The following is an 11,827-nucleotide window of genomic DNA, read 5'->3' on the forward strand; positions in this document are numbered from 1 at the left end:
CGATGGGGGGAGGGGGCGGTAAGAAGGAGGGTGAAGCAGCCAATGGGATTTTTAAAACATCCGCAACCGGAATTAAACTGCTTCTAGCGGCGATTTACCTACAGCAGCTCCTCGCTGAGACCCGGAGCCCAGCCCCCGGAGGGCTCCCAGGCCGCTGGCGCCCGGGGCTCGCGCGGCGCGGGTGGGTGGAGTGGGGCAGAGGAGGACCGCCGCGCAGAGAGGGGTAGAGAGGGGTGCAGAGGGGTGCAGAAAGGGCCCGAAGGGGTTGTGGACCTCGAGGAAATGAGTCTCCCCGGGCCGAGGCCTCTGGAATTCCCGCACGGAGAAACACTCGCCCCCTGCCCTGGCGCTCACTTCTGTCTCGGGTGGGAGTGGGTGGGAGGGGCAGAGAGGACGCGGCCGCCCAGACCCGGAGCCGGCTGGCAGTGGCCCGAGCATCCTCTAAGGGCACTTCGCTACTCCAGGGGGCCGCCGGTGTGAACCCGAGGCTCTCGGAGGGAGGGGGCTCCGGGGAGGGAGGGGAGGGAGAGAGGGGCTAAGGGTCGAAGGGTGGATCCGGGCACTAGTGACACCTCCTAGAAATCGGTTCTGGTTTTTTCTCTCCATGGCTGCGCTCTGCCCCTGGCTCCCCAGATCCCCGGCCCCTAGGCTGGGGGAGTGTGGGGGGGGCAGCACCGGGGTAGAGGAGACTGGAAGGGGGGCTAGAAGACCCGCAGGCGGCCGCGCACCCACCCGCGGGCGGCAGGAAGCAGCGGGCGCGGCGGGCGCCGGGACCCACCCCACCCCCACGGCGCACGCAGCCCCCGGCCCAGGTGAGGCTCCCGCCGCCGCGGCGCCCCCCCCCCCGGCGCTCCCTCCCGCCCGCCCGCCCGCCCCGGCCGCCGGCGCGCGGACTCACCACAGCGACTCGAGGTCCCATTCCTGGAGCAGGGCTAAGTCGAAGCTGTCCATGGTGGGAGGTGTCGGGGTCGGTGTCAGCGCCGCCGCCGCCGCCGAGGCTGGGGCCGCCCGCGCGCTGCAACGAGAAGCGGCGCTCAAGGTGCATCCCAGGCGCGCCGGGGCCGCCGCCGCCGCCCCCTCCCCCCCCCGCGGCCCGGCTCTCGCGCCCCCGCCCCTGACGCTGGCCCGCTGGGCAGCAGCGGCCACACTCACCCGCTCGCCGGCTCGCGCGCAGGCACACTCGGGAGAGCGGCGAGCTCGCCGCGCCGCCGCCGCGCCCGCCCCTCCTCCTCCTCCTCCTCCTCCTCCTCCTCCTCCTCCTCCCCGCCCCGCGGCGGCCCGGCCCGCTGCCCCCGCCGCCGCGCTCCGCGCCGCCCGCCGCCTCTTTCTCCTCAGGGAGGCGCGTGTGCGCGGGCGAGGCCGAGGCGCGCGCACCCGGAGCCCCGCGCCGCGCCCGCCCGCGCGCCCCTGCGCTCCCCGCGCCGCCCCTCGGGGTCCCGCGGCGCCCGCAGGCCGCGCCGCCCCGCTCCCCGCACCCTCGCCGCCCGCCCGACCCCGGCGGCTCCGGGGCGGCCGAGCGAGCCGGGCGGAGGGGCTGGCGCCGCGCCGCGCGGGGGATGCCGAGCGGGCCGCCGGGCGCACCTCCCGCCGCCCGCCCCGGCCCGCGCGCTCTTTGGGGCCCAGGAGCCACTTTGACCTCGCCGGGCGCTCCGGCGGCGCGGAGGCTGCAGACCTGCAGTCGGTGCCGGGAAATTCCCCGCCGCCCCCGGCCCGTGAGAGTTCACTGTGCCGCCTCCAGCAGCGCCGTAAACAAACCGTTTAAAATATCTGGAGTCAGTAAGTTAAGGGAAATAAAGGGGAAGCGGGAGGACGGCTCTCCTGGCGGGACCTGCAGTTCGGCCTGCAGTGGAGGTCCCGCCATCCTCCAGCTGGCTGGTCCCAGGAAACCAAGCTCCCCTCTGGATTTTTTACGGGGAAGGGGGCTGGCCTCTGGGTGCAGACTGCAAACTTCCTGCCCCAATTCCAGTCTGTAGAGTGGCGTATTGTCAGCTGGCAGGATGATAGAGTGTCATTGTGGCTCCTAAAAATCAAGTCCTTATTATTCTTACTTCCTGATGTTAAAGAACATTTTCCCCTTCCTGACTTTTAAGACATGCTGAGAAGCCCACGTGTAAATCTTTTTCTCCAAAACCGGGAACCCTACTCAGGCCCCCACCCTCCTGTCCTCTTGGCCGCAGCTCTGGGAGCCTCGCTCAGGATTCCAGAGATTTCCTGGAGAGAGCAGTACAGAGCAGTGCAGTCAGGTCCCACCACTTGCACCAAACCCCCACTCCCTGCCATGGGGAGGCCTTCCTGGTACTCTCCCCTTTGTTCTTTCCAATGAGAAGAACCACTGACTGGGGTCCCTGAAAATCTAGACCCATGGGTAGAAGGCACAGGATCTCTCCAGGGTCAAGCCTGAGAGTCACCCTCTCCCCTGCCCCCGACCTGTGAATTATGGTTAACAATCCAAGTCTGGTGAACATGTAGACTTGGAAGGAGAGACCAATGAGAACTCCTTCCTACTTGGAGTTGGATTACAAAATGCTCGCCACCACCCCTCCTTCCCCCAGCTCCGAAGCAGTCCTTCCTTTATGAGCATCCATAACTAACGTGCAAAGTGTAAAGCAATAAATTAAGGCAGAGTGAGTGTCCACATGGTTTTAGAAAACGGAATTGTTATTTTACAAGCTGCCAAACTCCGGTCCTTAAAAGCCTTCCTCATTAGTTGAAGGTAATACCAAGGCGCCAGGGCAACAAAGAGACTCAGAATACAGGAGGAAGTACAGGTGAGGAGGGCTGTCTTCCCAAATCCCAGTCCACAGTGTATTTGGAGAGAAGAAAAAAAATCTGTCTTCCTAATATCTCCTTAGCACACGCCTTTGCTGGAAATGTTTGCTCTGGCAAAAGTGAGATGCCTGAGCCATCCAGACAGCATTCCCAGGAACAAAAGGGGGGAGGGGGTGGAGGTTGGAGGAGAGGAGGGAGCAGCCCCTCTCTGGAAGAACTGCAAGTTCCACAGCCTGGACAAGGAATGCATCCTGTCCCTGTGCTGGGGGCTGCAGTGGGGAAGCTTCCAGAAAGCAGACCTCCCACCCTCTCAGAGATCTGGCTCTCCCTCTCTTCCCACCACATCTGTTTATACAAAGGAGGGCTGCCGAAGGACAAACAGAACCATGTTTGTTAGGAGTCCCACCCAGGGCTTGAAGCTCAAGATACAAATTTGCCTTCACTGTGGATGCTGAAGATAAATAGATGGTCCCAGAAAGGGAAAGAGAAAGCTCTGGGGTGTATGGAACTTGGTGGATCAGTTTACTCATAAAAGGCCTCTCTCCCCACAGCCAAACCTCCAAAGGGAGGTTTATATTTGAATTTAAACACGGTGCTTCGTGTTAATACATGAGTGTACTTGAACCTAACGCAATGCAATTTCACTGTGGGTATTTACATATTATTAATCAGAAATATCTCCTATTTTTTGTTTGGGGCCTCTAGCCCCAGTTGCACTAATACTTTTATTTCCAGTGTATACTATTATATACAATATCTAGTTGGAGAATAGGGCCTTTTTAAGAAACCCAAATATTTGTAGATACCATTTTTACTAAAGTGTCGCAGAAATAAATCTAAATGAATAGTATTTACAAGTAAAATGTAGAACAACTAATAAGAGCCTTAATAGATCTTATCGTTATTTATCTGGTTTATTAAGATGGTCCCATTATTCTTCAGCCCACATGTACCCATACCAAAACAAGTGTTTAATTCATTTGTCAAATTTTAAATCCTTAATACAAAGCAAAAAAAGGATTTGGACTTCCTGGAGTTAGAACACCAGAACTAAAAGGGAAGCACTTTTTGTCAAGGAGTAAGGTACTACCTAAATTAACAATAAAAATAAAAACTGGTGTTTCCTATGAAGTTGATTTTCTGTGCACACTAACGACCTTGGGACTTGAGGGACTTGTCTCCTGAGATGGATCCAGCAGTTCCACAGACACTGAATGAAACCGCACAGCTCCTGAGAGCTGTGGGGGAGGCAGCTCAGTGCGGGGAGCTGCTGGCTTCCTGGATCAGGTCTGTGTAGGTAAATCTATGAAGAGAGGGACTATGGAATGAATCCTGGGGCAAGCACACAAGTGTACTTAGCAAGAGCTCCACTCACCTAGAATTGGAAGCCTCCTAAGTGGACCCAGAAGCAAATCTGTGGCATCCAACTCAGATCTCCCTTTGGCTACGAATGCGTGGCTTTATTAATTCATCCCTTACTCTGAAGACATGACTGCAACTCAGAGGTCGCCTTTGTGACTAGGTGGGAATTTTCCTTTTATAATCTCTCCATTCCGCTAGAAAAAGATGCTTGGCTGGAAGCCAGCTGTGCAGGTGGTCTTGCTGGAAGGTGATGGGAGCCTCTGTTCCACCTCCCCCTGTAGGGTTTGTCACTACACATTCTCTCCTGTTCAGCCTGACTGCAGACCCATAGGCAGTCTGTTTCTCCTTCCAGAGGCTTCTTGGGTGTTCGTAACCGTATCTGTGGATTGCAGAATAAGCCCTCTAGGCTTTCTGCTTGCAAATTACATGCTAATATATTAAGCCCAGGGTAGCTTGGGTTTTAATCCGCCTAGGAGTTCTAGTGTCTTCAGGCCTTTGTCTCTCCACTGGTATCTCAAAGTGGTTCTAGCCTGGGATCGAGGTGCTTTTCTGTTTCTATTTTTTTCATCATTCACCAGGTCCTGAGCAGATGGTGTGGCTGTGCTGGCTGTCATCACTCCTCCTATGTTTCCATGGAAACATGGGGCATAGGGACCATGTCTGCCTTGGGTTCTCTGACAGTATCCTCTGGCAGAGAACTTCAGCACTCTGGGCCCCTCCCCCTCGTCTGCCCACGTTCTGGAGAGTTTGAGAATGTTCTGTGGCCCTGAAAGCCAGGGTCATTTCAGAGATCATCTAAGCACATACTCCCCAGAAACGGTTATGAACTGGCCTGTAAAGGGAAGGAAAGAGATGGGGGGCCAGTACCCTAGTCATATGGCTCAGGCGGGTTTGCAGTGGTGGCTTATTTGGACTATTTGCCCCTCAGCCAGTTTCCATAATGGCTGTCTATTGCCCAGATGTCAAAAGAGATCATTCTAAAGTTGCATCTGCTCATGAGGCAACAGATACTTAATGAGAGAAGCGTGTTACTAGCGTTTTACACTTTACTGACATTCTACCCTTTCCATGTGCATTTCTTTTTGTTTGTTTGTACAAAACCAGGTTTTCCCAAGGAATGCACCTTCCTCAAAGTTTCTAACATCCTCCTGCCTATATAATTCACTTATACAGCCACTAAGGCATTAATTAGATTCAGAAGTCCATGGAAACGGCTGAGCTGGGCAGGGTCAGAGGCCAGGCAGGGCAGAGAAAAGAGCGAAGAAAATGACCCTTGGGAGAGGGTAAGGAAGTGGAGGGAAATTTTCCATGCCATTCAAGTAGCAGACAAGACAAAGGTAATTTCAAAATGTGGTCAACTACCATCACATTGTTGAGAGAATTAAAGTATTGTCCAGTTAAAGAGGTGGGTTTTTTTTTACATTGATCTGGGATAAGAATTCCATGCTTCTATGTTTTTCGGGGTAGTTGCTCCTTAAACAGCTGGTACAAAAAGACTAGTGTGTGAAGCTCACGACATTTTTTAAAAGTACACGAAACAAAGCAGGCACATATACCAAAGGTGAAAATTCAGGCTGCAAAGACGGAGGCTATCACAGATCATGTATTTCATGTCATGCTGACTGACTTGTGGGATAATCCCATTTGTGATATGAGAAGATCCCTTGGTGCTGGTAACAAGAACCAAATATTTGACTTAAAACTTACTACCCCCACTGGCTCTTTGTTGTGCCTCTTCAAGATGTGTACCGGCCATCGTGCAAGATTCAAGGACTTGGCCTGTTGCAAATAGGAGATAATGAATCATAGTGATAGAAAACATTTCTATGTTATGATGTACTGGGTACTGTGCTAACTGTGAACTCCATTTATCCTTCCTGAAACCATATGAGATGTTACTGTTGTTCTTACCTTACAGGTAAGTCAACTAAGGAACAGATAACTGTCACCAACCAAAGCATGGCAGATTGGGGACTGGACCTAGCAGCCACAATACCACACCATCTCCCATAACTTTTACCTTAATTATCTATAGCACTGGATCATTCCCGTGCCTGTGGGTGCTTACACAAGCCTAATCAGGAGACAAGAGAGAGCCCTCTACCTCTCTCCACGTAATCTGCCGTCTAGTTTCAACCCCAGACCTCTGCCGTACCACACCTGGAGTAAAGCACTCATTGTCTCAAGGCTCCGTGTCCTCCTGTGCAACATGAGAAGTCTGGGCTGGACAGTCTTTGTCTCTGCCAGTTCTAAAATGTTCTGTTTTCAGTTGCTCCTCCTGAGTGCTACTGAACAGAAATCCTGAGTACGTCAGAAGAGCCATAAATCTTTTCTTGTTTAAAGGTAGGAGCTCCTCCTCAGCTTAAACAAATCTCAAGGTATTGGCCTGTTCCAAACAGGAGTAATTGCTATTCTGTTAAGTGTTAACAGCCAACAAGACCCAAGTGTCCAGGAGAAGGACACTTAGCTTAGGTCTGGGAGGAAATGTGGGGGGAAAATCAGAAGTAACTGCGAGTGTCAAACTTTTCTCTATGGCACCAGAGAGTATTCAAGCATGGAGCTGATGGCCTCCGTGAAGCCCCTGGAGGACACTGAACCTCAAAGTGGACCAACTATGACTCAGCCTGAAGACAAAGAATTCCACAATTATATCTTGAGGAGTTAAACATTCCCGGGCAAAGAGCAGTAGTATAAGATCTTCACAAGGTCTTTCAGGTAGAGGCACCTCCTACAGCTCAAAAGTCCATGGTGGAGGTCCTCTGGTCCAGATAAGGAGGAAACAGGGCAGAATCTACCTGGTTGCCTGACCAATATCCATCCACCCTCTTTACTAACAAAACCTAAGTTTGGTTTGGGGAAGTGATAAACCCAGCTAAAATCAATATATTTCCAAATTTCTATTATATAACTTTAGTTCAGCACAAACTGAACATGTAACACATTTTGATGCAACGAGACATAAGCTTAAGACAGCTGGAATTTCCTGGAAAGTTTTGCTTTTCTGGAATAGGCACCATCCATTCCTCTAGGTCATTTATTTCTGCCCAGAATGCCACTGAAGGTCTGAGGGAGAGCAGCCACCTTGGACCTTAAGGGCAAAAGCCACAGAAGAAAGTTGGCAGATCTGAAGCTGAAAGGAGGCTATGTCCTTGATGGTTTTTTCACACAATTGTTCCATCTGTGAACCACCAGTCTAGCTCTGGACTTCTGGGGACAAAACAAGACCCTATTTGGCTGAACCACCATAGTCCTGTTTTGATTATTTGATAGAGAAGTCATGGTTCCTCCAGTATGCCCTACACAGTGCCACAGTCAGGTAGGTCTACCAGATGTCCAAGCCTATGTGTCCCTACAGAGGCAACATTGCAAGAGGACCCCTTGTGATTTGGAAAAGCCTGTATTTGCTTTTTTAAATATAATCTTGCCTTCTGGGTTCACTCCAATTAAGAAACCCATGTTTGATTGTTTGAAGACTGATTAATGTGGCTCCAGCATTTTTTAGTATTCCATGTTAATAATTGTTTCTTTATTTTCACATTATTTATTAGCCTGATTAAGTTACTGTTACATCCTCACAGGGATACTAGAAGACTATGTTCTGGGAAAGAGGGCAGGAATAATAATAGTCTGCCTTTCTTAAATATGCATGCTTCAGACCCTGTCATTGTTTCTACCAATAAACTAATTACCACTGTATGAAGCTGATTTACTTCAGAAGGAGTTTAGAAAAACAACTAATTAACTACAGTATTTTGAAATATAAACTGCATTATAGGGTTAGAACCCTGTAATAAAATCAGAAAAGCTTGAAAGTCAAGAGAAACCATAGAGACTCTCTCTAGCTAACCTCACTGCCAGCCCTGGTATGTTCAGCCTACACATGAACATTTCTAATGACAGGCAGCTCACTCTCTCAAAAAGCTTCCTATTCCATTCTTAAGGAGCTCAGCTCTGACTGGAAGAGCATTCTTCCTTATATTTATGAATCCCAAATAGATCTCCCTATAATTTCCTAGCATATCACTAGCTTATAGCAAGCACTCCATTAGTGTTTCCTTCTCCTGGTCCTTCATATATGGAGGAGACTTATGGCCTCAAGTACTCTCCTCAGTACTTTTGGCAGAAGGAATTCCTTCTGCATTTGGAAATACTATATAGAGAAGAGGAACCAGTCTCTTAAAAGGAGCACACGGACAGGGGAATGAGAGAAACCCCAGCTTCTTCCAACTAGGAGTTGGTTTCTTGGGGGAAGGAAGCTTCACAAAGAAGTTGGAGCTGGCCGCAAGAAGGAACATGCCCACCACAAGATAGGGAGGCAGGAGACTCCTCAAAAGAAGATATTCCCTGCTGGTCCTCAAGGAGGAAATTGTACAGAGGGAGGTGGAAAATCGGAGCCCAGATCATGGGAGGAGGGTGAGAGGACGGATGGAGTCCTGATTAGAGCTCTGAGTCTAAGGGCCAGCCCCACTCCCATAAAAGAAACACTCTTCCGAGGGGTGGTTCTCAGTGTTCCCCCAAAGCTCCCACTCTCTGGTGAAGCTTATTATAATTCTCTGTACTTAGCACAGACAGTTACATTTTTATGAATTTAGCATTACTTTCTGTCATTCTCTAGGTAACAATATAAGGTTTATTACAACATAAAAGGAAAATTCATCCTCTTGGGTGAGTGTCAGCCCAGATTCCCATGCTGTCATCCCTCTCGTCCCGCTTTAAAAACATAACCTCAAGTCAAGGATGAAGTCATTGGTGGTGCCTACCCAAACCCAAGTCTCAGGGTCAGGTCCCAAGAGGATAATCTCAATGATTACATAGAGCATTTCAGATATTTTTTTTTACTGAACAAACATTATTGAGCACCTCATACATGCCAACCAGTGGGTTAAGAAATAAAGGAGAGCCTGGCCGGGCAGGACTCAGTGGTTGAGCATCAACTGAGGATCCAGGAAATCGGGGTTCGATTCCCGGTCAGGGCACATGCCCTGGTTGCGGGCTCGATCTCCAGTCGGGGGAGTGCAGGAGGCAGCCGATCAATGACTGTCATCATTGATGTTTCTCTCTCTCTCCCTCTCCTTTCCTCTCTCTGAAATCAATAAAAATATATTTAAAAAAAAAAAAAAGGAGAAAGGGCGAGAAAGCAAAAAATGGTTTAAAAGCTCATGCTCTAGAAGATAATACACACACATCTTCACTTATTCTTGAGTTGTTGAGCCATTTATATGCTCAGAACTCTGCTGGGCACTTAGGTTACTACCCTAAGTGAAACAGTCTCAAGGAGAAGGGGCACTGAGTATGTTATGTGATTAGTGCCATGATGAGGGAAGTGCAAGTAGGGAGATCTTTCTAGAAAGAATGACCGACTAGTATTTCAAGTCAAGAACTGAATTATCCAGAATAAAGTGGTTAGGAAAGGATGGAAGAGAAGAGCACACTCTGTATGCTAAACTCGTGCCTGCTAAGGCACAGGTGTGGCTGTAAAGCCATGGGAACAACAGGGAATGGGCAATGACTTTTGCCTGAAGCACACTTCATACAAAAGATGACACTTGGGTTGGGTCTAGAAGAATGAAAGCCAAAGGGAGAGTGGGTGGTGGTGATGGAAGAGCCTTCTAGGCAGAAGGAGAAGCCCATGAGAAAGCACAGAGGCGTGAAGTGTATTCTGTTCCAGTGACAGAGAAGGTTCTTCTATGTGGTCAAAGTGTTGCTTTAGGGTGGAGGGGGTGGCAGAAGTCATCTGGGGTTCAGGGTGGGACCGGAAGCAGGATGAAGGGCAGGAAAAAGGAGCCAAGGCCAGGGCAAGAGATTGGGGCCAGGTGTGAAGAACCCTGTTCGCTGCTGTGAAAACTTCTAAAGTGAGCAGGAAATGAACATCAGAGATTCAGTAGAGCAGCAAGTGAACACCCAGCTGCCAAACCCAGGGGCGCAACTGAGAGTTGAAAAGAGGAAATGGTTTCTGAGAAACCAGAGAAAGTATTTCACAGAGCACTCGGACCAGAGGTTTTTCTTTTTTGTTGTAAACTCAAGCAACACGGTAACCCCACCTTCCTCAGCACAGGGGTGGCCACCATCATTTGAATGGCCTTCAGTAAAATGAAATTGTGCATCAATTATTAAGAATTTCAAAATGATGACTGCAGAGCATTAAACCCAGCACAGGACCTTTCCGAGTGTGGGGCCCTGTGTGACTACATAGGTCACAGGCCCATGAAGCTGGGGCTGCTGAAGCGAGTGTTGGTGAAACACTAACCCCTGGGAGCCTGGTGTCCAAGGACTGTTGAGCAGCATGTCTAGAGCACAGCACAGCAAGCTTAAGGCTGGCACCGTGCAAGTCCCCCCTGCAACTGAGTTTGTTCCAAATGAAAATGTTCTGTTTTTCCTAATTATATTGAAAATACTCAAAGAAGAAGACAATTCAAGCCATGCACAGCTGTATGTGCCGGAGGCGAATTTGAAATTACTCTAAGTAGTATTTTCAACCTTTTTCTCCCCTTTCTGTAAGAGTGAGTCCTCGATAAACTTCTGTTTGCTAAGCAAGATGGTGATGGAGATGTAGGTTAGGGAAACTGAGGGAAGGGGGAAATTCTTCTGCAAGAATAGAAAAATAAATAAAAACAGGAGTTCTGGAAGAAATGAAGAGTTTGGCCAGAGAATGAAGGGAAGGGAAGGGGCAGTAGCTTAAAAGAGCAGAATTTTGGGGAAAGACAGAACTGTCTAAATGGGATTTCAGAACATTTTTTGCAGTATAATGGGATCACATTCTCTATACTACTAATGAGCCTTAATTTAAAAAAAAAAAAAAAACCCCAAAAAACTGCATTGCTCATCAAAGTTTAGAGAGGCATAAATATGTATGTGTGTATGCATGTGTGTGCATGTGTGTGTGTTGGCGGAGGTGGTTTTCAAACCTAGCTGCAGATTAGAATTACCTGGGGAAAAATTTCCAATGGCCTGCTCCACCCCAAGATACTGATTTAATTGGTGTGGAATGAATTTGAGGTGTCCCAGACTCAGGGGAAGCCCTCACAGAAGTAGCTAGGATTAGGTGTCTTGGTGTAAGTCTTTTAAATTCATCTTATGGTACTGTTTGGGCTTCCTCGATCTGGATCTCTGTTTCCTTCCTCAAGTTAGGAAAGTTTTCAGCCATTTTTTTAAATAATCTTTCTGACCCTTTCTTTTTCTCTCTCTGTTCTTTCTGGGACCTTATAATGTGTATATCGGGCCTCTTGATGGTTTCCCATAAGTCCTTTAAGCTCTCTTCACTGTTTTTCATTCTTATTTCCTTTTGCTCCTCTAACTGGATGAACTGCACTGCCCTGTCTTCATATTCGCTGATCTTTCCCTCCACTTGATCTAGTTTGGTGTTGAACTCCACTATTGAATTTTTCAGTTCTGTTCTTTTATTCTTTAGCTTCGTGATTTCTGTGTGGTGCTTTTTTCAAAATGTCTATCTCTTTTAAAAAAAAAATTCTCACTTTGTTCATGCATTGATCTCCTGACTTCAGTGAGGATTTTATGACTGTCATTTTGACCTCCGTATCAGGTAGATTACTTATCTCCATTTCATTAACATCTGTTTCTGATACTTATTTTATTCTTCTGTTTGAAATATTTTCACCCATTTCTTCACTTCCCTTGACTCCTTGTGTTGGTTTCTGTGCATTAGATAAAGCGGCCACCTCTTCCAGTTTTTACAGAG

At 49.0% G+C, this 11,827-nt stretch overlaps 1 protein-coding gene across 1 annotated transcript in view; it reads right to left on the bottom strand.

The window, feature by feature from the left end:
• Positions 1–2,124, bottom strand: part of AFF3 (ALF transcription elongation factor 3) — a 478,488-nt gene extending 476,364 nt beyond the window's left edge. The window contains exons 1-2 of the mRNA XM_087823693.1: positions 1,673–2,124; positions 899–1,015 (exon numbers count right to left, since the gene is read on the bottom strand). Coding sequence (XP_087679819.1) covers positions 899–951 — 53 coding nt within the window. The 5' untranslated portion in view covers positions 952–1,015; positions 1,673–2,124. The remainder of the gene's footprint in view (positions 1–898; positions 1,016–1,672) is intronic.
• Between the last annotated feature and the right edge of the window lie 9,703 nt (positions 2,125–11,827).

Source organism: Miniopterus natalensis, chromosome 13, assembly GCF_054644295.1.
Source record: "Miniopterus natalensis isolate mMinNat1 chromosome 13, mMinNat1.hap1, whole genome shotgun sequence".
NCBI lineage: Eukaryota > Metazoa > Chordata > Mammalia > Chiroptera > Miniopteridae > Miniopterus > Miniopterus natalensis.